General features: G+C 45.2%; 2 protein-coding genes across 7 annotated transcripts in view; one reads left to right on the forward strand and one right to left on the reverse strand.

Moving 5' to 3' along the window:
• Positions 1-1,742: 1,742 nt before the first annotated feature.
• F2 (coagulation factor II, thrombin) lies at positions 1,743-20,425 on the forward strand. The gene is made up of 14 exons (XM_081260651.1): positions 1,743-2,052; positions 2,417-2,580; positions 3,098-3,122; positions 3,297-3,347; positions 4,913-5,018; positions 5,094-5,230; positions 7,381-7,695; positions 8,006-8,134; positions 8,214-8,340; positions 8,842-9,009; positions 9,535-9,708; positions 9,925-10,106; positions 19,709-19,779; positions 19,895-20,425. The coding sequence occupies exons 1-14, from the start codon at positions 1,974-1,976 to the stop codon at positions 20,033-20,035; spliced, it is 1,869 nt and encodes a 622-aa protein (XP_081116777.1). The 5' UTR covers positions 1,743-1,973; the 3' UTR covers positions 20,036-20,425.
• A 2,486-nt stretch (positions 20,426-22,911) lies between these two features.
• The window catches only part of CKAP5 (cytoskeleton associated protein 5), a 111,436-nt gene continuing 107,335 nt past the window's right edge, over positions 22,912-27,012 (reverse strand). For all 6 annotated transcript variants that reach the window (XM_081279042.1, XM_081279045.1, XM_081279046.1 and 3 more), the window contains 2 exons: positions 23,796-23,947; positions 22,912-23,628 (listed from right to left, as the gene is read on the reverse strand). In XM_081279042.1, the coding sequence (XP_081135168.1) occupies positions 23,383-23,628; positions 23,796-23,947 (398 nt within the window). In that variant the 3' untranslated portion in view covers positions 22,912-23,382. The remainder of the gene's footprint in view (positions 23,629-23,795; positions 23,948-27,012) is intronic.

A 27,012-nucleotide genomic window follows, 5' to 3' on the forward strand; every position in this document is an offset into this window, starting at 1 on the left:
CCACAGAGCAACAAAGGGAACCAGCCTGTGATGCACACATCATGGGGGAATCCCAAGACAGGTGGAAGTAGAAAAGGCAGACATAAACAAATATATGCTGAGTTTCCATGTATATCAAGGTCAAGAACAGGCAAAACTGATCTCTGCTGATTGCAGTTAGGACAGTTGTTATCTTAGGAGGGACAGCTATGTGGTGACATGAAAGAGCCAACTGGGAACTGGTTACACAAGTTTGTACATGATTGTTTTATTGTCAGTACTGGGATTGAACCCAGGGCCTTGCACATGTTAGGTAAGTGTTCTACCACTGAGCCACATCCCTAGCTTGTATATATAATTTTGGACCAGTCACAGTGGCTCAAAAATTAAAAAATACATAAAATAAAAGTACATATAATTTGAAATTTATATATATGTTTGTGTGTTGTGTGTGTGTGTGTGAGAGAGAGAGAGAGAGAGAGAGAGAGAGAGAGAGGAGAGACATTTTTTTGTACTGGGTATTGAACCCAGGGGCACTTTACCTCTGAGTTACATCCCCAGCTCTTTTTATGTTTTTATTTTGAGACAGGATCTCATTAAGTTGTTTAGTACCTTGCTAAGTTGCTGAGACTGGCCTCAAACTTGTGATCCTCCTGCCTCAGCCTCTTGCCCAGTTTTTTGGTTTTTTGTTTTGTTTTGTTTGAGATGATATCTTGCTACGTTGCCTAGGCTGGTCTCAAGCTTGTAAACTCAAGTTATCCTTTCACCTCAGCCTCCCAAGTAGCTGATACTATAGGCATGCAACTCTATTTTGAAATTTGTAAATTCATATGTATTAGAAATTTACATAAATTTATGTAAATGTATATATAAATTTATATATGTAAATTTCAAATACATATGAATTTACAAATTTACAAATATATATGAAAATATATAGGAAGAAGTCTACTCAGGAATTAAGCTGGTTTGTGGGAGTCCTGGTCCCCAGGTCTCTTTCTTCCCAGGCTGTATATGACCCTGAACAGCCAGGCCTGGAGACAGGCAAGGCAAGTCAAGCACCTGGGCTTCTCTGTGTTCCTGCTCTTTGTCCCTCTGTTCTACTTAGACCCAGGACTAATATTTACTTTGCAAATAGGAAATGGGGGAGGGCAGGCACAGGCTGGGCCCAGAAGCTGTGTAGGACCAGAAGCCTCCCTAGCCTGGCACAGGGCAGACAGGTGGAAGAGAAGGGTCCTGCCCTGGAGACCCAGGGATTTGGACTGGCTCCTCCTAAGGCAGGAGATGGGAGAAGATGATACATGGAAGGCCCAAGAGGCCCTGGGCGCAGCTCCTCCTCCCAGACAGGCAACTGCCCCACACAAACAGTCCTCCACAGCACCCTAGCCAGGAAAAAGGAGAAATGGGCTGGGGCCAACGTTAGCTGTCCCTACCCCAGGTCATCCTAGGGCAAGGGGCCAGCTTCCATCCTGCCACACCCTTGTCTCCATTCCTTATACCTACGCACTATGATTACATAAACCTCCTCCTCGTTGATTTACATGTGTAGACCTACAAGTTATTAAGCACTTTCTGTATTTCATGGGCTTTACATTCATAATCTCCCTTAGTTCTGACAACAAAAGTATGATTCCCATTGTACAGATAGGGAAACTCAGGCCACAGAGGCTGAAGCACCCGTCACTATTTGTTAGGATAGGAAGGAACCTCAGGAAGGTCTGGTGGCCCCACTGACACTTTCACCCACGTCTCAGGGAGGGAGGGAGGGCATGGGCTATAAACTTACCTTTGTGACTTCCTCTCAGAAACCTGTCCCTGGTCCCAGGAAGACCTGTCCTCCCCAGTGGTGGGGGTGGACCAGAGGACTATCTGTCTACTTGTCCCCATGGCCCTGACCCGCTGACCTCTCCCTTTCCACACATTTCTTCATGTTGGTTCAACATTAACCGAGAGGGGTCAGGACAATCCCTCAGAGTCCCAGGAGCTGACGCACTATGGCGCACGTCCGAGGCCTGGGGCTATCTGGCTGCCTGGCCCTGGCTGCCCTGGTTATCCTTGTGCACAGCCAGGATGGTAAGGGGGCACTGGGAAGCTGGGGCAGGGTAGGGGCTATGGTGTGGGTCCGCGGGCTCAGCAGAGAGCCCAGGCAGCCTGGGGTGGGTCTCCGGTAGAGTGTCCCGCTTAGGGAAGTGGAAAGGTGCTTGGGGCGGGCAGGCCGGCCACTGCTTCTCCCAGCCGTGGTGGGGGAGTGGGCAAGGGGCACCCAGTTAGAGGAGGGGAGCTGGGAAGCGGTGTCAGCAGCCTGCAGGGAGTCGGCATCCCAGAAACCCCCTCTTGGAAGCCAGCAGGGCAGGCCAGGCTTGCTTCCTACCCACACAAAAATGGCTACGACAGCCGAGCTCTTTGAGGCCACCGTCCCACGACCCTCCTACTGCAGTGTTCCTGGCCCCTCAGCAAGCACTGTCGCTGCTCCAGCGGGTCCGGCGGGCCAACAGTGGCTTCCTGGAGGAGCTGCGCAAGGGCAACCTGGAGCGGGAGTGCGTGGAGGAGCGGTGCAGCTACGAGGAGGCCTTCGAGGCCCTGGAGTCCACCAGCGCCACGGTGAGCCTGGGCTGCTCCCAGGAGGGCGGCCGGCCGGCTCTGTGCCGCAGCAGGGGAGCAGGTCAGCCCTCCTTGTTGAGAGCTGCAAGATGGGTAGCCTCAGTGGCTCTTGGGAGGCCCCTCCACCTGGGATGTGTCACGGTCAAGTCCTGCTGAGGCTCCCTGACATCCAGGGCCTCCTATGTGCCTCCACTGGGCTCTTGGGGGTGCCTGGTCCTGGTGGAAGCTTTTCTGCCCTCTGCGCCACCCTTGGCCGGGAACTGGTGAGGCCAGGAGCCCGGGCTGGGGTCTCATGCACCTGGAGCTCTGGGCAGCCCTTCCCAGCCGGGGGCCCTGCGTGTCCCTCTCCCCCAGCCCACGGTGGGGTGTGTGCCGGGGACTCCTCTCTCCTCACACACTCTTCTCCTTTTGGAAGCAAAAGTAGGAGACTTGGCCCCACACCTCCCGCCCCTGTGTGACAGGCTGAGGGAGACAAACTCCATCCTGCCAGAGTCTCATCCCAGCCCTTGTTTTTCAGGATGTGTTCTGGGCCAAGTACACAGGTGAGTGCAGGAAGGGAGGCAGGGGGCTCCGGCCAGAGAACGCCCTGCCCCTGGAACCTCCTGGAGCATGCCACCCCCCCCCATCCCTGTCATCATCCCTGTCCCTGTCATCCCACTGCTTTTACTCCAGCCCGTCCCTGCCCCGATCCCAAAGGTGTTCCTGATCTCTTCCAGCTTGTGAGCCAGTGAGGAAACCTAGAGCCAATTTCATGGAGTGTATGGAAGGTGAGGAACGACACGGGCGGGGGCAGGATCTGCCAGGGCCACCTGGAAGATGAGGAGAGCAGGTGGGGAGTGTGGCCCTGACATTGAAGTCCCTGTCGTCAAGGATGTGTATTTGCATGTGGATCTCTGAGAGTCAGCAGGTGATTCATGTTGGAGGAACAAAGGAGTGAATGGATAATTAATTTTTAGACCCTCATTCTTGTTTGCCTGACTGGACCTTCTGTCTACCTGAGTCACAGCTCTGATGATGTCACATTTACTCTCTACAACCTTCAGTGACTCCCCATTACCCTCACAGAAAAAAAACAGGTGTCTTAGCCTGGCAAACTTTGCAGGTTCTGCCCTTAACTTCCTTTTCTAGACTTCCTGCTGTACCAAATGTGAACCCAAACCCCTGCTACTCTGACTACAAGCACTTCTGGAAGCATGTCAGGATGTTCCTACTTCTTGGTCCTTAATTATAGTGTCACCGTTCACTGCCCACTGAAAGCCCCTATTTCAATACTAGTTCACAGGCCTCCACCTTCTCTGAGCCTTCAGGGACCCTCCCTACTCCTCAAGTGTTCCAAACACATCTTCATTGTGACAATAGGCCGCATGACATGGAACTCCTATCACTAGCCATAGTTTCAATTGTTAAATAACTTAATAAACATTTTGGTAGGCTCCAGGCAGTGTGTCAGGTGCTGGGAATTTTAAGAAAATTGAACACAGTCCCTGCCTTCAAGGACCTCCCGATCTTATAGAAAAACAAAATACAAAACATGAACATGATCTCTAGAAAAGTTCTACTCCAGGTACCAAGAAAACACATGAGAAACTGGCAGCAGTGGTAGACGCCTGTTATCCCAGAAGCTCAGGAGGCTGAGGTAGGAGGATCGTGAGTTCAAAGCCAGCCTCAGCAATTTAGCAAGGCCCTAAGCAACTTAGCCGAGGCCCTGTCTCAAAAAAATAAAGAGCACTGGAGATGTGGCTCAGTGGTTGAGTGCTCCTGGGTTCAATCCCTGGTACAACACACACACACACACACACACACACACACACACACACACACACACACACGAGAAGCACATCTGGTTTGATAGCAGAAATCTGACCTAGAGGGATGCACTGGTGAAACCAGGAAACATGCCCTCAGAGGAAGTATCATGTGCAAAGGCCCTGAAGCATGAGCAACTAAGATGACAGGGGGAGACCAGAGCCCAATTAGAAGGACCTTGTTCACTTTTTCGTTTTGCTGGCCACAAGGAGCCAATGAACAGAAGCTCCATGGAGGCAGGCACCTACCTTGACTGTGACTGTCTTACTTATTGCTAGGTCCTCAGTACCTGGCATGGTACCTGTCACATGGTTCTCATGTAGTGAGCACTCAGTGACTATCTGGTGACAGCTGTTAAACGGGTTAGAGAACTGTTGTGTGCACAGGAGTTGCTGAGCAGGGATGTTGTGGGCTAAGAAGAGTGGGCCAGAAGGAGCTTGGGGAGGGTGGACAGACAGAGCTTTGCCAGGAGAGAAGGGGACAAATCCTCTGGATTCAGCTGACCCAGGCTGGGGTCTCTTTGCAGGTAACTGTGCCAAGGATCTGGGCATGAACTACCGAGGACATGTGAACGTCACCCGGTCAGGCATTGAGTGTCAGCTGTGGAAGAGTCGCTACCCACATAAACCTGAGTGAGTGGTGGGCTGAGAACGGGGAGTGAGGACAAGGGGCAGGCATGGCTCCTGCTGAGCAGTCTCCTATTCCAGCATCAACTCCACCACCCATCCTGGGGCTGAACTGCAGGAGAATTTCTGCCGCAACCCGGACGGCAGCACCACAGGGCCCTGGTGCTACACCACAGACCCCACGGTGCGGAGGGAAGAGTGCAGCGTCCCCGTCTGTGGTGAGCTGGGGCAATCAGGCGGTCGGCGACCAAGGCCCAGGGATCGTCCAGGGGTCTGACAGCCGGGAATGGGCAACAAGACCCTGGCTACCTTTACCACTGAAGTTAGTCATTCAAAACTGAATGTGCCTGTCAGGAGGTGGGGAGACCTGGGCGAGCCGACCTCCCTCTCGGGTCTTGGCTGCCTTCTCATCCAGGCTCTGGCACATTCAGAACCTGCTTTCTCTCTTGCAAGGCATTCTCTTCCAGGAAGCCTTGACCATTTCAGTCCCCAAACCCTTTGCTGAGCAACACAGAGCAAGCCTCAGACAGCTCAGGCCTGCAAGAGTCTGTTGTTCTCTCTTCCCATGGTGTGTGGCTTAGTGATAGCCACAGTAAGGCTGCAAAACAGCAGCTGCAGTAGCTCAGGGGCACGCAAAACCAGCATGTCCTTCTGGGCTGATCTGGGCTGGGCTGGGGTGGCTCTGCTGGTCTCAGCTGCACTCACCAGTGTGTCTGATGTCAATGGGTGTAGGCTGGGCTTGGCTCTGCTCCAAATGATGGGTCCAGCTGAGCCTGGCTCCCAGCTGCTCTGGCCCCAGAGCTGCTCCCTCATGCTCATGCTGGGGCTGAGGCTGCATGCCAGCAATTCCCTGGGGAAGCTCCTCCCCCCAGTGACGGCAGAATGTTTTTAATGTCTTAAGGCCTAGGCCAGAATGGGCAGTCAGTCCCACCCAAGTTCCACTGGCTGGAGCAAGTCACATGATCAAGGGCAACTCAAGGAGTAAAATACTGGCTGCCTCTAAAATCACAGGGAATGATGTGGCCGCAGGCAGGGATAAAGAATTCAGAACAGCGATTCCATCCAGGGAACGTGGGTTTCTGGGTTTTTTTCTTTCTGAATCCCTCTTGGACTCATAGCTTCCTTCTGGGTCTGGTCTTAAAGCAAGATACCAATCACCTTAACCAAAACAACTACTCTTATCTACCTTCCCCCAAACACACTGATGAGAAATGGGTTGCAGGCACGTTGAAACCACACAGGCATTCCTAGTAGACCCCATCAATCTTTCCTGCCATGCCCTATAAGAATACAGAACCCAAGCTGGGTGTGGTGGCCCAGGCCTGTAATCCTAGTGGTTTGGGAGGTTGAGGCAAGAGGATAGTTAGTTCAAAGCCAGCTTCAGCAATTTAGCGAAGCCCTAAGCAACTGAGCAAGACCCAGTATCAAAATAAAAACTAAAAAAGGCTGGGGATGTGGCTAAATGGTTAAGCATCCCTGGGTTTAATCCCTGGTACCAAGCAGTGGCGCACCCCTGTAATCCCAGCAACTCGGAAGCCGGACGTGGGAGGGTTGCAAGTTCCATCCTAGCCTGGGAAAATTAGTGAGGCCCTATCTAAAAATCAAAAATAGAAAAAGGGGCCTGGGGATGTGGCTCAAGCGGTAGCGCACTCGCCTGGCATGCGTGAGGCCCGGGTTCGATCTTCAGCACCACATACAAACAAAGATGTTGTGTCCGCCGAGAACTAAAAAATAAATATTAAAATTCTCTCTCTCTCTCTCTCTCTCTCTGTCTCTCTCTCTCTCTCTCTGTCTCTCCCTCTCTTTCTTAAAAAAAAAAAATAGAAAAAGGGCAGAGTGCCCCTGGGTTCAATCCCCAGTGCCATCAGAAACAAAAAAAAAGGCAGGGGGAACTCCATGAAGTCACTACCAATAAATTACAGATATTCAAGCCAGGTACAGTGTGTCACATAGCCTATAATCCTAGTGACTCTGGAGAGACCAAGACAGGAAAAGCCAGTCTGTTCAAAGCAGCCTGAGCAATTTAGCAAGACTCTGTCTCAAAGTAATAAATAAAAAGAACTGGGGATGTGACTCCATGGTGGAACACCCTCCGGTTCAGTCCCCAGTGCTGCAAAATAAAAAAATCAGAAAATCACCACCCGCCCTGGAGGATGAAGCTGGTTACGGATCTCCGGCTTGCCTGATGCTTATGCTGGACATTTTGTTTAATCCTCTCAACAACCCTGCAAAAGCACTAGTACTGGGGGAAAGCAGGGAACTGAAGCTGAAGAGGCCACTGAGGTCAGACAGACAGACGTCAGCTAACCCTAGCCTGCCGGGCTCCATGTATGGTCCACCCACTCTGCACCTGTCTCCTTCCCACCAGGTGAGGAGCGCTTCACTGTGGAGATGACTCCCCGCTCTGGAGGCTCCAGGGGGAACCTGTCACCCTCATCGGAGCAGTGTGTCCCTGAGCGAGGCCGGCAGTACGAAGGGAAACTGGCGGTGACAACGCACGGGTCTCCCTGCCTGTACTGGTCCAGCCCGCAGGCCAAGGCCCTGAGCAAGGACCAGGATTTTAGCCCAGAGGTGAAGCTGGTGGAAAACTTCTGCCGCAACCCAGATGGGGATGAGGAAGGTGCCTGGTGCTACGTGGCTGGGCAGGCTGGTGACTTTGAGTACTGCGACCTCAACTACTGCGGTGAGCAGGCAGGGTAGGGGTCTTGAGATGCAGAGGACAAAGCTGGGGGGAATAACAAGAACAGGCGCTGCCCCTTAGCCACACCAGAGTCTTCATCATAGCCTCACAGAAACCCAGGGTGTAGGTCCTATTCCCATTTCACAGACCAGCACATTGAGGCACTGAGGCAGTTGCCTAGTGACCCAGGTGTGTGTGTGTGCTCTTAACCTCAGCATCAATGTCTTCCAAGGCTGGCTGGGGTATATGGGGATCTAGGGCATGGGTGAGGAGTGCCCTACCCCAGCCCTAGCCAGTGCTGGGGTCCCTACAGAGGAGGCTGTGGAAGAGGGGCCAGGGGACGCACTGAGCGAGGATGGGGACGGGACCATAGGAGGACGCACCACCAAGGAGGAGTTCCAGACTTTCTTTGATGAGAAGACCTTTGGCAGCGGGGAGGCAGGTGAGGCATCCATGGGTGTCTGTGTCATGCTGGGGCTGGTACCCACGATTAGCCCCTCACCACCTGGTTTGCTCTGCAGACTGCGGGCTGCGGCCTCTGTTCGAGAAGAAGACAGTGAAGGACAAAACTGAAGATGAGCTTTTGGATTCTTACATTGATGGGCGCATTGTAGAGGGCTGGGACGCTGAGGTTGGCATCGCACCTTGGTGAGTCCTGGAGCTGTGCACTATCAGTCATTCCAGCCGGTGGGCTCTGCTGGTCCCCACCCCTCAGTCTTTGCAGGATCCCTCTGCCCAGAGGCTTGGGCTTCCCAGATGACATTAGCACCCGTGATCTCTTATCCACACAGCAACGTATGAGATTGGTTCTATTAATTGTCCAAAGCAGATGGCGGAGCTGAGGCCCAGAGAGCCCAAATGCCCCACCCCAGGCTCGCTGCAGCACTCCACTCCAGTTCTCCTGGCTCCAGAGCTGTGCTAAGCGGTGCAGACTCTGCCCTGGAGGAGGCTGGGAAGGGTTGCAAAAAGCAGGAAGCAGCCCTAGCATCACGTGGGGACTCTAGTCCCTCCAGCCCCCCAGGTCAAGTTGGGAGCCGAGCCCAGGAGGCTGCTCTGTCCGGCTAGGTCTTCAGTTGGGACTTCTTTCTACTTTTAGGGCTGGTGAAGGGCAGTGCCCCGGGTCCTAATGCCTCCTGCTCCCCTTACCAGGCAGGTGATGCTCTTCCGGAAGAGTCCCCAGGAGCTGTTGTGTGGGGCCAGCCTCATCAGTGACCGCTGGGTCCTCACAGCTGCTCACTGCCTTCTGTACCCACCCTGGGACAAGAATTTCACTGAGAATGACCTTCTGGTGCGCATTGGCAAGCACTCCCGCACCAGGTACAGAGCCAGTGACCTATGTGTGTCTGGCAGTGGTCTGTGTCCTCCAGGATGCCTGTGAGGACCCTGGTAGCTCCGGGGTATGTGGGAAATGTGTTCCTTCCCACAATATGACATCCTAGCTGTCCCCACCAGAAAGGCCCAATTGGCCATGTCCTGATGGAGGCTTGGAGCTGGGGTCAAAGAGTGAAACCCTGGTCTGTCCCCCACTCTACTCCAGACACCAGGACATGGCCCTGGTTGGAGTCTCTTCAAATAGTGACTGTGTGAACAGGGTGCATGGCCTGTGCTTCTGTCCTTGGCTCCTGGCCTGCCTGACCCCCAAAGCCCTGTGTGGGTTTAGGGCTGGGAGGAAGCTTCCAGGAGGCTATCAAGACAGGAACTAGCTCTGTCCCCTCCCTGGTGGCCCTGTGATCACCCTGCCTCCCAGACCCTGAGGACAGGCAGTTTACTTTTTGGGGGAACCACTGCCTCTTACTTGGGTGAGTCCATGGTCTCTCCGGGTCTCTGTTGGCACATGTGCAGGTACGAGCGGAATGTTGAAAAGATATCCATGCTGGAGAAGATCTACATCCACCCCAGGTACAACTGGCGGGAGAACCTGGACCGGGACATCGCCCTGCTGAAGCTCAAGAAGCCCATCACCTTCAGCGAGCACATTCACCCCGTGTGCTTGCCCGACAAGCAGACAGCAGCCAGGTGGGGCAGCCAGACCTGCGGGGGGCAGGATTTCTGGTGGGCTAATGAGGTGTGGCCTGGCTGCTGTTCCTTCCTCCTTGCCAGGCCTCAGTCTCAGGGAGGAAATGCAAGTTCTTTCCTGTGCTGGAGGTTTAGATTCTGGTCTCTAGGAGTGGGGTTGGGTTCCAGAGGCTGCTGGAGGGTTGGTCTTACCAGGTCCTTTTCTCTTTCCCCAAGCTTGCTCCAGGCTGGATATAAAGGGCGGGTCACAGGCTGGGGCAATCTGAAGGAGACATGGACGACCACCGTCAGTGAGGTGCAGCCCAGTGTCCTGCAGGTGGTCAATCTGCCCATCGTGGAGCGGCCCGTCTGCAAGGCCTCCACGCGGATCCGCATTACGGACAACATGTTCTGTGCTGGCAAGTTTGTGCTTCACAGGCCTGGGGACAGCAGGGACTCACACTGGTAGCTTGACACGAGTTATGGACACATACTTGGGGTTCTGGCTCCAGTCACTTATAAGCCAAGAGCCGAACCTCTTGGAGGCTTAGTTTCTTTCTCTGTAAAATGGAGATAAAATGTTCATGCCATAAGGTTGTGAGAGGGCCAAATGAAAGAGTGTATATAAAGCATCTGACATGGGGACAGCCACCAGTTCAGTGTTTAGTACACACGAGCTCAGCAATGAGAGGTCATGAGTGGGGAAAAGCCATTCATTCAATCATTCAGCAAATATTTATCGAGCGCCTGCTCTGCTCCAGGGGGTGCTCAAGGGTACACAATAGGGACCCACACAGAGGATACCTGTTTCCTGAGACAGCTTCCTTCCTAGGAGAGAATGTCAATGAACAGATCTAGAACATCAGTCCCTGTAAGTGCTATGAAGAAAAATAAGGCAGATTAAGGGAACAAGTGAGGATAACAAGGGTAATTGTGCTTGTAAATAGAGTGGGAAGAGAGGGTTGGAGAAAGCTTTAGAAGATGATGTTTGCAGAAACAGGAAGAAGCAGAGGAGTAACCGAGGCATGTTGAGGGGAAAGCACATGTCAGGCTGAGGGGGCAGCAGGTGCAAAGTTGGGAGAATGAGTTGGGAGAATGCATGGCAAGTCTGAGGAGTGCCAAGGAGGTCTGTGGGCTGGAGTATAGTAAACCCAGCAAAGCATCAGGAGATGAGGTGGGAGAGGAGTGCAGGAAGAGGGTGGGCACTTTCCTTAGTGCCTTAGTTCTTCTCCCTCCTCCCCCAGTATTAGAGATTGAAGGAACTACACCTCCAGCTCTTTTGCTTCTTTGTAAATTTGAGACAAGTTGTTGAGGGTGGCCTTGAACTTGCTATCTTCTTGCCTCAGCCTTCCAAATTGCTGGGATTATAGGAATGGATCACTTTGCCCTGCTTCCTGTCATTCTTTGAGTACTTCCTTACTTTCTGGTACAACAAGATGCACAGAAAAATGACTGCATTCTTGAATCAGTCATTTCTCAAGTAACCCTTCCAATAGGGAGTGGTATTTAGAAGCCAAGATGCAGGGGCTATTGTGCACATTGCTACTGGGGTGTCATGCTTCTAGGCACCTTTCTGTATGGAGAGAGCTGAATAATCATATGTGTACAATACCTGTAACAACATCCATATCCATTTTTATAGCTGTCTAATCAGAAATCAAGAATTCATACTGTGACCTCCAATTCCAAAGCAATACCACAAGATGCATTTTAGCTTCTCCCTTTCCATATTTGTAATTCTTGACAGTGAAATACCTGACTCCCATTATTCATGATGTGTTTATTTATTTGATCAATACCAGACCACACTGAGAATCCCTCATGCGTGACCCTGTGAAAATCCTGTTAACAAGAATTCAATATTTCTTAACCATTGCTTCCCTAAGAGTACACAGTGAAAATACTCAGTCCAAAAGTAACTGAGTTGGGTTGATTCTTCCCCACATTTCTCTGTATTATTTATTTTAAATACCATTAGACTTATTCATTTCTGGTTGTGTTCAATATTACCTCCCCCATCTTTGTTGTATTTACTTTTAAAGTAAGTGAAATGTTCAAGTGATCATAAAAGAGACAGGTACTGGACACTTTAGAGGTGACACTTCTGCTTCCTTCTATTCTCTCCCCATCCCCCTGCCTTCCAACCACATTTCCATCCTCTTCCTGTAATTAACCAATCTCATTTGTTTGTGGCTTGTTGTTTCTGTGTTTCTTTTTGCACCAATGAATAGACACATTTTCTTATTTCCTCTTATATTACACACAGCATAACACAGTATAGAAAATCTTTGTATTTCACTTTTTCCATATAATGAGTGTAACCTGGAAAAACATTCCATATTGGTTAAAGAGTTACATAGTACTCCATTATATGGGTATGCCATAAATTATTCAACAGTTTCCCAGGAATGGACATTTAGAGTATTTCCAGTAGTTCGCAGTTACAAACAATGCTATGGTGAATAATCTTGTGCACATCTATTTTTGGATCCTTGGAGGTATGTCTTCCAGTATTTCTAGAAGTGGTGTTGTTAGGTCAAGAGGTGAACTCGTGTAATTTTGTTAGGTATTTCCAAATTTCTTTCCACATGGGCTGTACCAACTTGCATTGCCATCTACTGTGTATGAAAATGCCCATTCCCCACAGCGTTGCCAACAGAATGCCATACTTTCTTATTTTCACAAACCTGAGAGGTGAGAGAGAGAGAGCATCTCCTCATAGTTTTAATTTGCCTTTTCTCATTGAAAATGAAGCCAAACACTTTTTCATATGCTTAATGATCATTTTCAGATAATTTTTGTGAATTGTTTTTTCTTGATTTTTAGCCCATTTTTTGGTATTTTTCCCATCAATTTTTAAGACTTCTGTGGGCACAGTGGTACATGCCTGTAATTCCAGCAGCTTGGAAGGCTGAGGTAGGAGGATTGCAAGTTCAAAGCCAGCAGCAAAACCAAGGTGCTAAGCAACGCAGTGAGACCCTGTCTCTAAATAAAATACAAAATAGGGCTGGGGATGGGGCTCAGTGGTTGAGTTCTCCTGAGTTCAATCTCTGGTACCCTCCCCTCTCCCCACACACAAAAAAAGACTTCTTCATGAACTTGTGATAGTAGGCCTTTATTTGTGATATATATCACAAATATTTTCTGCAGCTTTTCAGTTTTTAAAAAATTACTTATAATCATTTGCCATGCAATTAAAACAATAAATCTTATGTAGCTAAACATGGGGGCACATGCCTGTAATCCCAGCAATTTGGGAGACTGAGGCAAGTGGATTGCAATAAAGGTCAAACTGGGCAATGTAGGGAGCCTCTGCCTCAAAATAAAAACTAAAAAGGCCTGGGGATGTAGCTCAATGGCAAAGTGCCTCTGGGTTCAATCACAGTACCAAAAGAAAAGAAATTGAATCTGGATTTTGGTGCTGGGGATTGAACCCAGGTGCATTTTACCACTGAGTTACATCTCCAGTCCTTTTCTTTTTTAAAATTTTAAACTGATTTTTTAAAATATAAGTGACAGTGAAATGCATTACAATACTTATTACACATATGCAGCACAGTTTTTCATATCTCTGGTTGTATATAAATTATGTTTCCAGTCTTTTTTTAAAAAAATGTTTTAATGTTGAGACAATATCTTGCTAAGATACCAACTAGCTATCCCTACACCATTCATTCAAAATTCCATTTTTGCCCCTTTCATCACATTCTAGGTTTTTTTTTTTTTTTTTAGTTCTTGGCGGACACAACATCTTTGTTGGTATGTGGTGCTGAGGATCGAACCCGGGCCGCACGCATGCCAGGCGAGCGCGCTACTGCTTGAGCCACATCCCCAGCCCCACATTCTAGGTTTTTATGTGTACTTGAGTATGTTTTTGGACACATTGTTCAGTTATTTTGTGAGCCAGTAACACATTTGGGGGACGTTGCTGAGGATAGAACCCAGGGCCTCACCCATGTGAGGCAAATAAATGCTCTACTACTGAGCTTTGCTTTAGCCTTCAGGTTATTATAACTGGAGAGGCTTTAGAATATGTTGGGTGTCTAGTAGGGCTCATCTCTCTTGCTTATTCTTTTCCAGTGTTTTCCTGGCAATTCTTTCAGGTTTGGTTTTCCACATGAATTTAGTATCAACTTCTCTAGTTCCATTAAAAAAAGCATATTGACATATGTTACATTTATAAACTAATTTAGGGCGAACTGACATCCTTTTGATCTTCAGTCATACCTATCCAAGGGTAAGAAATGTCTTTCCATTTGTTCAAGTCTGCTATTGTCTTTCTTGAGTGCTGCAGTGGTTTTTTTTTTTTTTTTTCCCTCCTTGGTAACTTTTATATATTTGTTTTTTCTCCCTTATTTTTCTTGAGTAAATTAGCTAGTGGTTTGCTAGTTTTGCAAAAACAAATAAATAACACCTAGGAATTTGACTTGTTCCGTAATTAGGCCTATTGTTTTTCTTTTCTTTTCCATGAGTCTATCATTTGTCTATTCAGTAATATTTTTTAAAGATTATTTTAAAAGGGCTGGGGATGTGGCTCAAGCGGTAGCGCGCTCGCCTGGCATGCGTGCGGCCCGGGTTCGATCCTCAGCACCACATACCAACAAAGATGTTGTGTCCGCCGAGAACTAAAAAATAAAAAATATTAAAAAAAAGATTATTTTAAAAAATATTTAAAAAATTTTTTTAGATGTATGGACCTTTGTTTTACTCATTTATTTGTAAGTAGTGCTGAGAATTGAACCCAGTGCTTCACACATGCTAAACAAGCCCTCTACGACTGAACCACAGCCTCAGCCCCTTTAAAGAGTATTTAATTTTTTTTTTTTTTAGTTATTGAAGGACCTTTATTTTCTTATTTATATGTGGTGCTGGGAATTGAACGCAATGCCTCACACGCACGAGGCAAGCACTCTATGGCCAAGCTACAATTCTAGCCCCTATTTGGTAATATTTTAAATTTTTTATCTCCTGTGCTTTCTTCTGGTTTACTTTGTTGTTTTCTTTCTGACTTTTTGAACTGACAATGTGGTTTATAAATTTTTGTTTCTTATTTGGTCACTAGGGATTTAACCTAAGGGTGCTTTACTATGGAGTATACTCCTACCCCACCCCTCTTTTTTAAATTTTGAGAAAGGGTTTTGCTAAATTGTTGAGGTTGGCTGAAGTTTCTGATCCTCCTGCCTCAGCCACCTGAGTAGCTGATTCCTGGCATATGCCACCATGCCTGGCTGGTTTATTTATTTTTTATCTTCCATATCTATTGATTAGGGCCACTCATTTTCTTCTAGTTGTTGCCATTGTTTAAAAAAAAAAATCATTAAATTGTTTGTATTCCCTTTTCACCCAAGAGTTGTTTAAAGGTGATTTTTAAATTTCAGGACGGGAGCCAGATGTGGTGGCATAGGACTATAATCCTAGTGGCTTGGGAGGCTGAGGCAGAATTTCCTGAGACCATCTCTCAAAAAGTAAAAAGGAACTGGGAGATAGCTCAATGGTGGACACACCTGGGTTCAATCCTCAGAACAGTAAAATAAAATAAACATAAATTTCAAGATGAGAAGATCCTTCTGTATTTTGATTTTGCTAATAATTTTTAGTTTTACTTCATTGTGGTAAGAGAGTATTGTTTGTAATAATTCTACTTTTTGGAACTTAATTTTTGAGAGAATGATGTTTGACCCATTTCTGTATATGATACATATGTGCTTGAGAAGTGTGTCCTCTATTATCCATGTGTAGGTTTGATATAATATCCACTAATGTATCTTACTTCTTTAAAAAAATTTTTTTTGAAGTGGGGATTAAACCCAGGGGCACTTAACCACAGCCCTTTTTATATTTTATTTAGAGACAGGGTCTCACTGAATGCTTAGGGCCTCACTAAATTGCTGAGGTTAACCTTGAACTCACGATCCTCCTGCCTCAGCCTCCCAAGCTACTGTCTTTTTTTTTAGTTGTAAATGGTCACAATACCTTCATTTTATTTATTTATTTTTATGAGGTACTGAGAATCCAACCTAGGGCCTCACCTATGCTAGCAAGCTCTTTACCATTGAGCCACAACCCCAGCCTTTATTACTTCTTTTTAGGTAATTTATGGCCTTACTTAAATTCACTCAATCTCTTTTGTACCATTTGCTGTATTAAAATCCCTTATTGTAGCTGGGCTTGTAGATCAGTGGTTGAATGTGAGTTTAACATGACCAAGACTCTGGGTTTGATCCCTAGCACTATAGAAAATTTATTTGCTATTATTATTATTATTATTTTATATATATTTTTTAGTTGTCAATGGATCTTTACTTTTTTTTATTTATATGTGGTGCTGAGAATTGAACCCAGTGCCTCACACATGCTCAGCAAGTGATCTCTACCACTGAGCCACAACCCCAGCCCCCCAAATTTATTTATTTAATTTTTTGAAAATTTTTTAGTTATACATGGACACAATATCTTTATTTTGTTTATTTTTATGTGGTGCTGAGGATTGAACCCAAGGTCTCTCACATGAGAGGCGAGTGCTGTACCACTCAGCCATAACCCCAGCCCCAAAAATTTATTATTATTCTTTTTTCTTTTTTTTTAAAGAGAGAGTGAGAGAGGAGAGAGAGAGAGAGAGAGAGAGAGAGAGAGAGAGAGAATTTTTTTAATATTTATTTTTTAGCTCTCGGCGGACACAACATCTTTGTTGGTATGTGGTGCTGAGGATCGAACCCGGGCCGCACGCATGCCAGGCGAGCGCGCTACCGCTTGAGCTACATCCCCAGCCCCCCAAAATTTATTATTAATGTATTTCTGTCTGCCTCTTTTACATATGCTATAGTTTTTATTTTATAAATGTGGTTTCTTTATCATTTGGTGCAGATATATATAACTGTTACTTATTCATTTTGATTGTAGCTTTTAACATTATTCTTTAAATTATTTTCAGTTTCAGGATCACTGTTCCTGCTTTTCTTTTTAAAGAATTTAACCTTTATTTGTTTTTATGTGGTGCTGAGAATCAAACCCAAGGCCTCACCCATGCTAGGCAAGCTCTTTACCACTGAGCTACAACCCCAGCCCACTTGCTTTTTTTTTGATAACTCTTTGCCTAACCCTTTACTTTTAACCTTTATGAATTGTTGTTTTAGATGTGTCTCATAAATAGCAGATTCTTACTTTATAAGCCAAATTAAAACTTTAATAGGTGAGTTAAGTCCATTCATTTTTGTTGATGTGATTGATAGGGTTAGTATTAATTCATTATTTTAGAATTATTATGTATATTTCATGTGATGTGTTTTTTTAAAAATATTTATATTTTAGTTGTAGTTGGACACAATACCTTTATTTTTATGTGGTACTGAGGATCGAACCCAGGGCCTCGCACTTGCTAGGCAAGTGCTCTACTGCTGAGCCACAACCCCAGGCCATGATGTGTGAGCTTTGCATTTGAAAGTTTTATATATCTAGGAAAAGTTTAAACTGGGTGCAGTGGCACATGCCTGTAATCCCAGCAGTTTCTGGAGGCTGAGGCAGGAGGATCTCAAGTTCAAAGCCAGCCTCAGCAAATGGTGCTAAGCAACTCAGTGACACCCTGTCTCTAAATAAAATACAAAATAGGTCTGGGGATGTGGCTCAGTGGTTGAGTGCCTCCAAGTTCAATCCCTGGTACAAAAAAAAAAAAAAAATTACATTTTGCTCTGGTGATAGTCTTTGGGATCCCACCGTTTCAGACTGCCCTAATTCCTTGTTTTTCTTTTCTTTTGGTTGTGGTTATTGAACTCAGAAGGTGCTCTTCTACTGAGCTACATCCCAGCCCTTTTTATTTTTCATTTTGAGCCAGGGTCTTGCTAAGTTGCTGAGGCTGGCCTTGAGTTTGGGGTCCTTCTGCCTCAACTTCCCCAGTCACTGGGATTACAGGTGTATGCCACCATGTCTGACTTTTTTTTTTTTTTTTTTTTTTGATGGGATGTTGCTCTGTTATCCAGGCTGGGCTCAAGCCATCCTTTTTTTTTTTTTTTTTTTTAAAGAGAGAGTGAGAGAGGAGAGAGAGAATTTTTAATATTTATTTTTTTTAGTTCTCGGCGGACACAACATCTTTGTTGGTATGTGGTGCTGAGGATCGAACCCGGGCCGCACGCATGCCAGGCGAGCGCGCTACCACTTGAGCCACATCCCCAGCCCAAGCCATCCTTTCTTGCTTCCTCCTCGTGAAGCTCCTGAGAGGCTGGGAGTACAGGTGTACAATACCATGCTTGTCTTTGTTTTCTTAAATTTTCAATTATGCCTTTAAATTCCATCTGCCGGCTGTACGAAAATCAATGAGCTTATTTTCCTTTCCTCTCATATTTTTAGTTGTACTATTTCTACTTGTTAGAACAGTTAATTAATCCTCCTATTGAAGAATCCCACTCATATCTTTTTTTTCTTTTTCTTTTTAATTTTATATGGACACAGTATCTTTGTTTTATTTATTCATTTTTTTATGTGGTGCTGAGTATCGAACCCAGTCCTCTCACATGCAAGGCAAGCACTCTACCACTGAGCTACAGCCCCAACCCATCCCACTCAGCTCTTGGTTGGAGGAAGCTTAGCCATCAGAAGATTCTTCAAGAAGGGTTATGGGTGTGGAGTTTCCTGAGTCGTATGCTTGTTTTTTTTCATAGTCCTGGCATTAAAGGACAACTTTATTGTAACTAAAACCCAAAGTTAATATTCTTCTTTGAATTTTTTGGTACTGGGAATTGAACCCAGGGGTACTTAACCACTGAGCCACATTCAATTTGTTCTTCATTTCTGTGAAATTTTCTTGGATTATTAATGAAATACTGTTTCTGTTCCATTGTTTTATTGTTCTCCCTTAGGAACTCAAATGCCTTCTTTTGGCTTGAGTTCCATTTCAATTACTTTCTGCTTTTTATTTCTTCTCATTGTTTTGTCCATTTAGATTTTTTGGATTTCTGATTCAAGATTTTTTTTCACATGCACAAGTTTGAGGATATTTTATTCAGCCACAGTTTTGGAGTTGTATTCTGGGGAGAATTTTGTTGGCTCAGGTCTTTTTTTTTTTTTTTTTGAGAGAGAGAGAGAGAGAGAGAGAGAGAATTTTTAATATTTATTTTTTAGTTCTCGGCGGACACAACATCTTTGTTGGTATGTGGTGCTGAGGATCGAACCCGGGCCGCACGCATGCCAGGCGAGCGCGCTACCGCTTGAGCCACATCCCCAGCCCAGGTCTTTTTATTCTTTTTTATTAGAGACAGGGTCTTACTGAGTTGCTTAGCAAGCCTTACTAAATTGCTGAGGCTGGCTTTGAACTCATGATCCTCCTGCCTTGGCCTCCTGAGCTGCTGGGATTACAGGCGTGCGCCACCGTGCTTGTCAGGTCTTGTATTGTTTTCACATAGCCTCTGTCTATGGTTCTATTTAGTTTACATCCAGTTATTTGTAGATTAAGGGTTATTTATAAAATTCCCCATTTGACTCCATCTGCGTCTTCTATCAAGCAGCTATTTTCCATCTCATTCCTACATAAATTTCAGTATTTAGATATACAACTCAATATACTGAATTAATTTGAAATTTGGATGAGTGTTCTATTTATGTTGAAGGTGTGGTTTGTGTGTGTAGGCTGTGTGGTGGTTGTTCATCTCATTCTGTGTTGTTTGTTGAGGATAGTGGGGAGTTTTGGATAAAGGGAACAGCTATAATCCTCGGCTACCTATAAGTCTAACTTCCTTTAAAAAAATCATTCTCAGTTTTGTGTGTGTAGAGGAAGAATGGATTATAGGTGGGCAGAGTAGAACTGGGGAAACTGGTATGGCTCAGGGGAGAGGTCCAGGAGTGGAAGTGGTGAGACATAGTTGGATTTGGGATATATGCTGAAGGTAGAGCCAGTGAGATTTGCTAAAGGACTGGATGTGTGCAGTAAGGAATTGAAGAGGTCAAGGATGAGCGCTGGAAGGGGACAAGGGATCCTCACAGGCTATAGCCCTTGAATGGGAGTGGCTCCTGAGCCCTGCTGTTCTCTCTCTAGGTTATAAACCAGATGAAGGGAAGCGAGGAGATGCTTGTGAAGGTGACAGTGGGGGACCCTTTGTCATGAAGGTAAGCTTCTCTGAGGCCAAGGCTGGTGGGTAGATTTCAAAGGAAGCGGGAGGGTTGGGTGAGGAGGGACACTACCTTGGATTTGACTATTGGAAACTTCGTCTTTCTTTCTCAGAGCCCCTTTAACAATCGCTGGTATCAAATGGGCATCGTCTCATGGGGTGAAGGCTGTGACCGGAATGGGAAATATGGCTTCTACACACACGTGTTCCGTCTGAAAAAGTGGATACAGAAGGTCATTGATAGGTTTGGATAAGGGGCCACTCACTGCAAAGTGACAGAAACCAATCCAGTGAAAGAATTATTTTTTTGGTTTGTTTCTAAAAGGATAGTTCCCAATAAAAGTGACTCTGTCAATGAGTCTCAGTGCTCCCAGTGCTGTTCATGGGCAGCTTCCTGGACTTGGCTCAGAACAACCAGTAATACTACTGGTTACACAGGAAGACTTCAAAGAATCCACCATCTCCAGGACAGAGCCAGCTGAGAGGGGAGGTGGTAGGGTGAATATATAAGATTTTACAACATTCCACACCCAGAGCTTTAACAGATTGTCTTGATAATACTCATAAAATGTGGGTACTATCCAAACAAGAAGTAGGCAAGTGAACAGATTTGGAGAAGTAGCTTGTCCAGAGTTCCACATCTAAGAAAAATCAAAGTAGGAATTGAAACAAAGGTTGGTGAGGCCTGTGCTTATCGGCGGACACAACATCTTTGTTTTTATGTGGTGCTGAGGATCGAACCCGGGCCGCACGCATGCCAGGCGTGCTCTGCTCTAAAGAGCTTGTCCTAACCCCAGAGGAGAGGCTGGGGGATGGGGACACACGGAGATGCATCTGTCTTTACCTCAGACTTATCCTAGTAAGACCCTACATTCTTCTTCATGTCATTAAAATGGCAGATTTTTGCCAAGAGACTTGGTATTTAAAATGCCTTCATTTGATAGCAGTGCTCCTAGCATGACCTCTGGGTCAGATTTTGGCTCCAGCCTTGGATAGTACAACCATGGTTTAGTCCCTTGATCTCTCTGAGAAAATTTCTCAAATTTTAAAGGATGTACTTCTGTTCCCACTATTGCCTGGCAACTAGACTGGGTAGACATCCAGCCTGGCATGTTTGAAGTTTCTCTGCTGCTTACCTCCTCCCTTTTTTGATCCCCACAAATAGCCTATCGGGGGACTGTGGCTTCCTAAAATTCACACACAGCAGTTAAAACAGATTAGAGCAATTTGTTTTCCCAGGAAATAGGGCCTAGGGGTTGTTTAAGTGGATTTGTAAAAAGTTTGGATAAATTTAAAAATCACGAATGATAGGCTTTATTGTTTTTATTTTTATTTATTTATTTTTGGTAGCAGGGATTAAAACTAGGGGTATTAACCACTAAGTCACATCTCCAGCCCTTTGTACTTTTTATTTAGAGTCAGGGCTTCACCAAATTACTCAGAGCCTCACTAAATTGCTGAGGCTGGCTTTGAATTTGCAAACCTCCTGCCTCAGCCTCCAGAGCCACTGGGATTACAGGTGTGCGCCACTGCGTCCAGCTATGAAAGGACTTTAAAGATGCCCTTTCATAGCACATTCTTCAAGGTTATTGTTCACCCATTGATATTGGCTGAAGGGCTGTGTTGAGAGGTCACATCCCTGAGCTATAGGGAGTAAAACTTAATATCTATCTGCTTCAGGTATAGGATAGGGGAGTAGAGTATGGATGCCATGTGGTTCTCATTTTTGGCTTGGAATCTTCACTAACATGCATGGCTTTAAAGCAAGAAAGACTCTGAAGTAGTATCTTTAACCACAACCCCACATCCTTTTTCATTTTTCCATACATAAGGGAACAGAGAATTAGGACAGAGTTCCTTTCTCTCATTCTTTGGTTCTTGTTGACCAGAAAGCAGGGTAAACTGGGCACAGTGGTGCACACTTGTGCACTAGCTACTCAGGAGGCTAAGGTTGGGGGATTGAGAGTTTGAGGCCAACATGGGCAACCCAAAACCTGCTTTTTTAAACAAAGACACATCTCACCAACATCACTGTCTGTTGTAAGCTCTGGGCACCTGGGGTTTCAAATTAGTTGTGCTAATTCCAGACCAAAGTGCAGGCACTTTCCAATTATGCTCTTTTACAATGGCAATGAACTCCATTTTCCCTGCTGTGAACACTTACCCACTTCAATGCTTGCCCTATAAGGGAGAAAAACAAGGTTAATTTCAGGCAGACTAGGGACCACTTGTAGATGATGATTGGAAGTAACAGGGAATTCATTTAATAGAATAATCAAGAGTGGATTCAGTTTCCATCAGCCATTTTTTTTTTTTTTTTTTTGTACTGGGAATTAAACCCAGGGGTGCTTTACCCCTGAGTTACATCAGTTACATCTCCAACCCTTTTAATTTTTTGAGACAGGTTCTTACAAAGTTGCTGAGGCTGGCTTTGAACTTGCAATCCTTGTATCTCAGCCTCCCAAATTGCTGGGATTATAGACTTGTGTGGCCACACCTGGCTAGTCCTTCAGTTTTTGAATACCAGACGTATAGAAGGTGGGCTAGGAGAGCTTCCCAATTGCTTTAAGTCTCCCCCTGATCAAGAATCTTAGTCCTGAAGAGTCTTTGTCACCATGGAGGGAGGTTCTGTGGAATTTATTCCAGACTTGACTCCTGAGTTTACTTCTTGTTCCTCACTCATACTCATTGCAAAGCAACTGTTAGTCTGAACCAAGAGCTCAGATAACAGGAAATGACCAAGCTCTCCCCAACTCCATTAGTCCAATGAACCTAAATCCAGTTGTGGAGTTGGAATCACTATAGTCCAGCCAATACCTGAGCACAGTCTCATCTGTATTTGGGCAGCAAAGAAAGTGGTAGGATGGAAAAGCTCCTTGGAACTACTGGAGATGACTGAAGAAAAGTCATCACCAAGACCTCAAGATAGGGAAGGATGGAGACTTCCCTGCTCCCCTATGTGGAAAGAAGGAAAGGCAAGTCCTCCTGCCCACAGGAGTAACAGACAGCCCCAGTATGAGCTCAACAGGCAGCAATGAACCTTTTTCCAACTGGCTATTTACCCAGCTGATCCCCAAAAGGTGACAGAGCTGCCCTGCACTCCCAGATATGGAGCATCTTGGGAGACAGGTATAGTTAATGCAAACTTTATTTATAAAAGACTCTTAAATTAGTTGTTGTCTCATGCCATGCATTCATACAGAATACAGTGACCCTTCAGGGCTACAGGGAAAAGAGCTCACAAACTCAAAACTATTAAAGAAGTTCTAATAGTTAAAAGCTAGGAAAGATTAGGACAATTTTACAAATGAGCAATTAAAAATAAAACAAAAGAAAAAGGATATGGAATCTAGTCTGAGCTGAGTGGAGCAGCTGTTTACAAGTCTGTACACTAACCTAATCCACAGACAGTCTTCTAGAGGCGGGTGTCGATGGAGAGAAGCGGGGCACGTACAGACTTGTGCAACAGTTATTCCTCCCCCCGCTGCGGTCTGATACATACAACCAGTTTGTGTACACTAGGCCTGCCAAGGCCACTTCACACTATGAGGACTTCTAGTTTAGTAAACTAAAGCTGCAGGGTGCAGGGGGATGGGCAGCTTCATTTGCGACTGCTCTTTATTCTCTCCAGTCTTTTTTTCAAGTCGTCAATGTTAGTTGTGGAGGACGTGGAGGAGGTCAAAGTTCCTGCAGAGTGGGTCTGGTTAGAATCCAGGTCTGAATGCTGGTGCTGCTCCCGTGATTCCCGCAGCTGAGAGAGCTTGCTGTGGAGCATGTCTGTGGAAGAGGCAACTGGAGGAATTGCTGGTTTGGAGAGCAAAGAGGTCAGTGGAGGTCTGTCATCTTGCTGTTGAGAGAAGAAGAGACACTGTTTAAAACTGGGGAAAGCATGACAAAGGAAAAGATGCAGCTCTGGAACCACGTACACCAGGACGGAGCCACTTCTCTGTGGGGCAGCCTATCCCCAAACCATGTAACTGCTCTCCCTGACCCACAGTAGGAAAGGAGCAGTACCTTTGTGTTGTCCAGACCACATCGCTGTCGGAGGATTTTTAGCCTTTCCAGGTAGACAGATGGACCCACTTCTTCTCCATTTGTGTTACCTATGGAGGACACTGTGCTTGTGGGAGTGGGCACACATGTGACCTCCATCTGAGGGGAGATGCCTAAAGAGGAAAATGTAGAAGGAACATTCAAATATATACATACACTGCTTGGAGACTACTTTGGTCAATCTGTCACCAAAGAGAACAATTAAGAGTTTGTAGGGTTGGGGGTGTAGCTCATTGGTGGAACTTGTGTTAGCATGCACAAGGTTCTGGGTTTGGTCCCTAGTACCTAAAAGCAAATACCAAAAATTTCCATGGGTTTGAATTTTGCCACTGTACTTGAAAACTAAAAAATCCACAAGGATTCACCTGGATGAACTGGGTTCAATCCTCAGCACCACATAAAATAGATACATAAATAAAGTGTCCATCTACAACTAAAAAAATAATTTATATATATATATATATTTATATTTTCAGGCGAACTTCAAGGTTCTCAGATACAGAAAGGAAGAACGTACGTAAGTTGGATTGTCTGTATACAACCTGGTTATGCAAGCAGTTGCTATTCTAGTAATCCCAGGGCTAACTTGGACAATCCAAATAAAACAAACTATTCCTGAGTATACTGTAATTACCCAAATGAAAAACCTGAGGACCTTCAAATGTGTGGAAGAATCAGATTAGGTTTTGGCCAGGTGAGAAAACAAGAGAAAGCTCTTCTTCAAACCTGTAAAGGCCAGCAAGGAGCTCAAGGCTATGGGGTATTAAGGAAGAAGAGAGGGAAAAGCTGAAGTGTCCAACAAATATCTTTTTTTTTTTTTTTTTTTTTTTAAGAGAGAGGTGAGAGAGAGAGAGAGAGGGAGGGAGAGGGAGAGACAGAGAGAATATTTAACATTTATTTTCTAGTTTTTGGCGGACACAACATCTTTGTTTGTATGTGGTGCTGAGGATCGAACCCAGGCTGCACGCATGCCAGGTGAGCGCGCTACCGCTTGAGCCACATCCCCAGCCCTAACAACAAACATCTTTTAAAGCAGGACAGGCACCAGAGTATCTGTAACCTCATCATTAAGATCAATATTCTAACAATACAGGGGAAAACCAAAAATTAAACAAAAAATATAACCAAAAAGATCTATCTTGGTTCCAGGAGACTGAGGCAGAAAGACTGCCAGTTTGAGGCCAGTCTCAGCAATTAGGGAGACCCTGTCACAATATAAAATGAAAAGTGCTGGGGATATAGCTCAGTGTTAAAGTAACCTCGGGTTTAATCCCTAGTTAATGGTAAAAAAAAAAAAAAAAAAGCATCTAATTGTGGCTGGGCTTGTAGCTCAGTTGTAGAGCACTTGCCCAGCATGTGCAAGGCCCTGGTTTCCATGCCCAGCACAGAAAATCAACAAAATAAAACAAAAACTCCTAATTTGATTTCAATGAAAATGCATTATGTTTCCTAAGATAAGATACTGGGAGGAAAAACTACTTTATGATAAATAGAAAAGTAAAATGGGTATGTGCAGGGGTATGCACGCCTGTTAATTCTAGCAACTTGGGAGGCTGAGACAGAAGGATTATAAGTTTGAGGCCAGCCTTAGCAATTTAGCAAGACTTTCAGCAACTTAGTGAGATTCTGTCTCAAAAAGAAAAAAATAAAAAGGATTGAGGCACTGGGTTCGATCCTCAGCACCACATAAAGATAAACAAATAAAATAAAGGCATGCTGTCCTTCTACAACTACAAAAAATTAAAAAAAAAAAAAGATAAGAGATTATGTTGAGAGGGTGAGAAATGAATGAGGAATAATGTAAAAGCCAGTGATAAGAGATGTCTGAATAAATGAAACCAATTCAACAATCAATGGGATCACAGGCCGGTGTTGCAAATGTAGTGTTTAGGTCAATTAATTATAATTAAAAAAATTTTCTTTTAAGAGAGAGAGAGAGAATTTTTTTTTTTTAAATATTTATTTTTTAGTTTTCGGTGGACACAACATCTTTGTTTGTATGTGGTGCTGAGGATCCAACCCGGGCTGCACACATGCCAGGCAAGCGTGCCACCGCTTGAGCCACATCCCCAGCCCAATTAATTATTAATCAATATTAAAAACTTTGGAAAAGGAGCCCTAACCTGATCAACTGATCAACCAAACCATGGTATGTCCGTATGTGTATACTGTTTGACATTCTGCTCACTACCCTTCAAGAAAAAGACTCTGGAGGTTGGGGTTGTGGCTCAGTGGTAGAGTGCTCGCCTAGCATGTTCAAGGCCCTGGCTGGGTTTGATCCTCAGCACCAAATAAAAATAAATAGAATAAAGATATGTGTCCAACTACAACTAAAAAATAAATATTAAAAAAAAAAAAAAAAGAAAAAGACTCTGAAGGTTTTGGAGAAAGGGAATTTAAGGTGTCAAAAACAAGGAAAACCAATTAGTTAAGAGAATAACTGGAGCTTTACCACATGCAAGATACATGCTGAGAAAGAAAGCTGATTTGAGTCTGAAAACCACAGAGGAATTATGCTTTTATAGGTAAACAGCTTTGGAATGAAAGAGTAGGTGAACTTTACTAAACTTGGAAAAAATTTAACAATGGACAAATATGAGAGCTGAAGTCAGTTGGCCCCGATGAGAGGAACTTTTGCAATTGGGTCTGTGTTTCATTGGTTTAAGGTTGTGACAACTATTTTCTGTAACTGAAATCTTCTAAGTCTTCCTTTTGTCTCTAGATCCTGTGAGCACTGATTCTCAAACAATGGCTTATTCACTGTGGGAACAGTAATATTTCAGCTTAAACTTAGGATATACGTTCATCATTCATACCATTCAACAAATACCTAGTATGTGCCTGGCAGCAAAACAGATAAAAATCTTTCCCCTGTGGATTTTAAATTCTATTAGAGAGACAGACACTGGACAATTAACCTAATAGATACTATATCATGTTATGTTAGAAGTGGTTGAGTGCTATGGCAAGGTGAGGGTTAGGTTGCAAGTTTTAAATAAGGTCTCATTGAGATCGCAATATCTGAACACAGATGTGAAAAGAAAAAAGGAAGCTAGTGAATAAGGAAAAGCACTGTACATAAAAGACACAGCCAATGCAGGGGCTGGGTGGGGCCGTGGGTTCAGTTCCAAGCAGTGGGGGCAGTGGGAAGAAGCAATCCAAAGAACCTAAGGTACAT

The sequence above is a fragment of the Spermophilus citellus genome (genome assembly GCF_964194105.1).
Source record: "Spermophilus citellus genome assembly, chromosome: 2".
Lineage (NCBI taxonomy): Eukaryota > Metazoa > Chordata > Mammalia > Rodentia > Sciuridae > Spermophilus > Spermophilus citellus.

What these genes read in the sequence shown, in the direction of transcription:
- F2 (XM_081260651.1), top strand. Translation starts at nt 1,974, where the DNA reads ATGGCGCACGTCCGAGGCCTGGGGCTATCTGGCTGCCTGGCCCTGGCT. An exon ending in GTTCTGGGCCAAGTACACAG is followed by an intron (nt 3,123 to 3,296) that starts GTGAGTGCAGGA and finishes GATCTCTTCCAG; the next exon opens with CTTGTGAGCCAGTGAGGAAA. An exon ending in CTGCGACCTCAACTACTGCG is followed by an intron (nt 7,696 to 8,005) that starts GTGAGCAGGCAG and finishes GGGTCCCTACAG; the next exon opens with AGGAGGCTGTGGAAGAGGGG.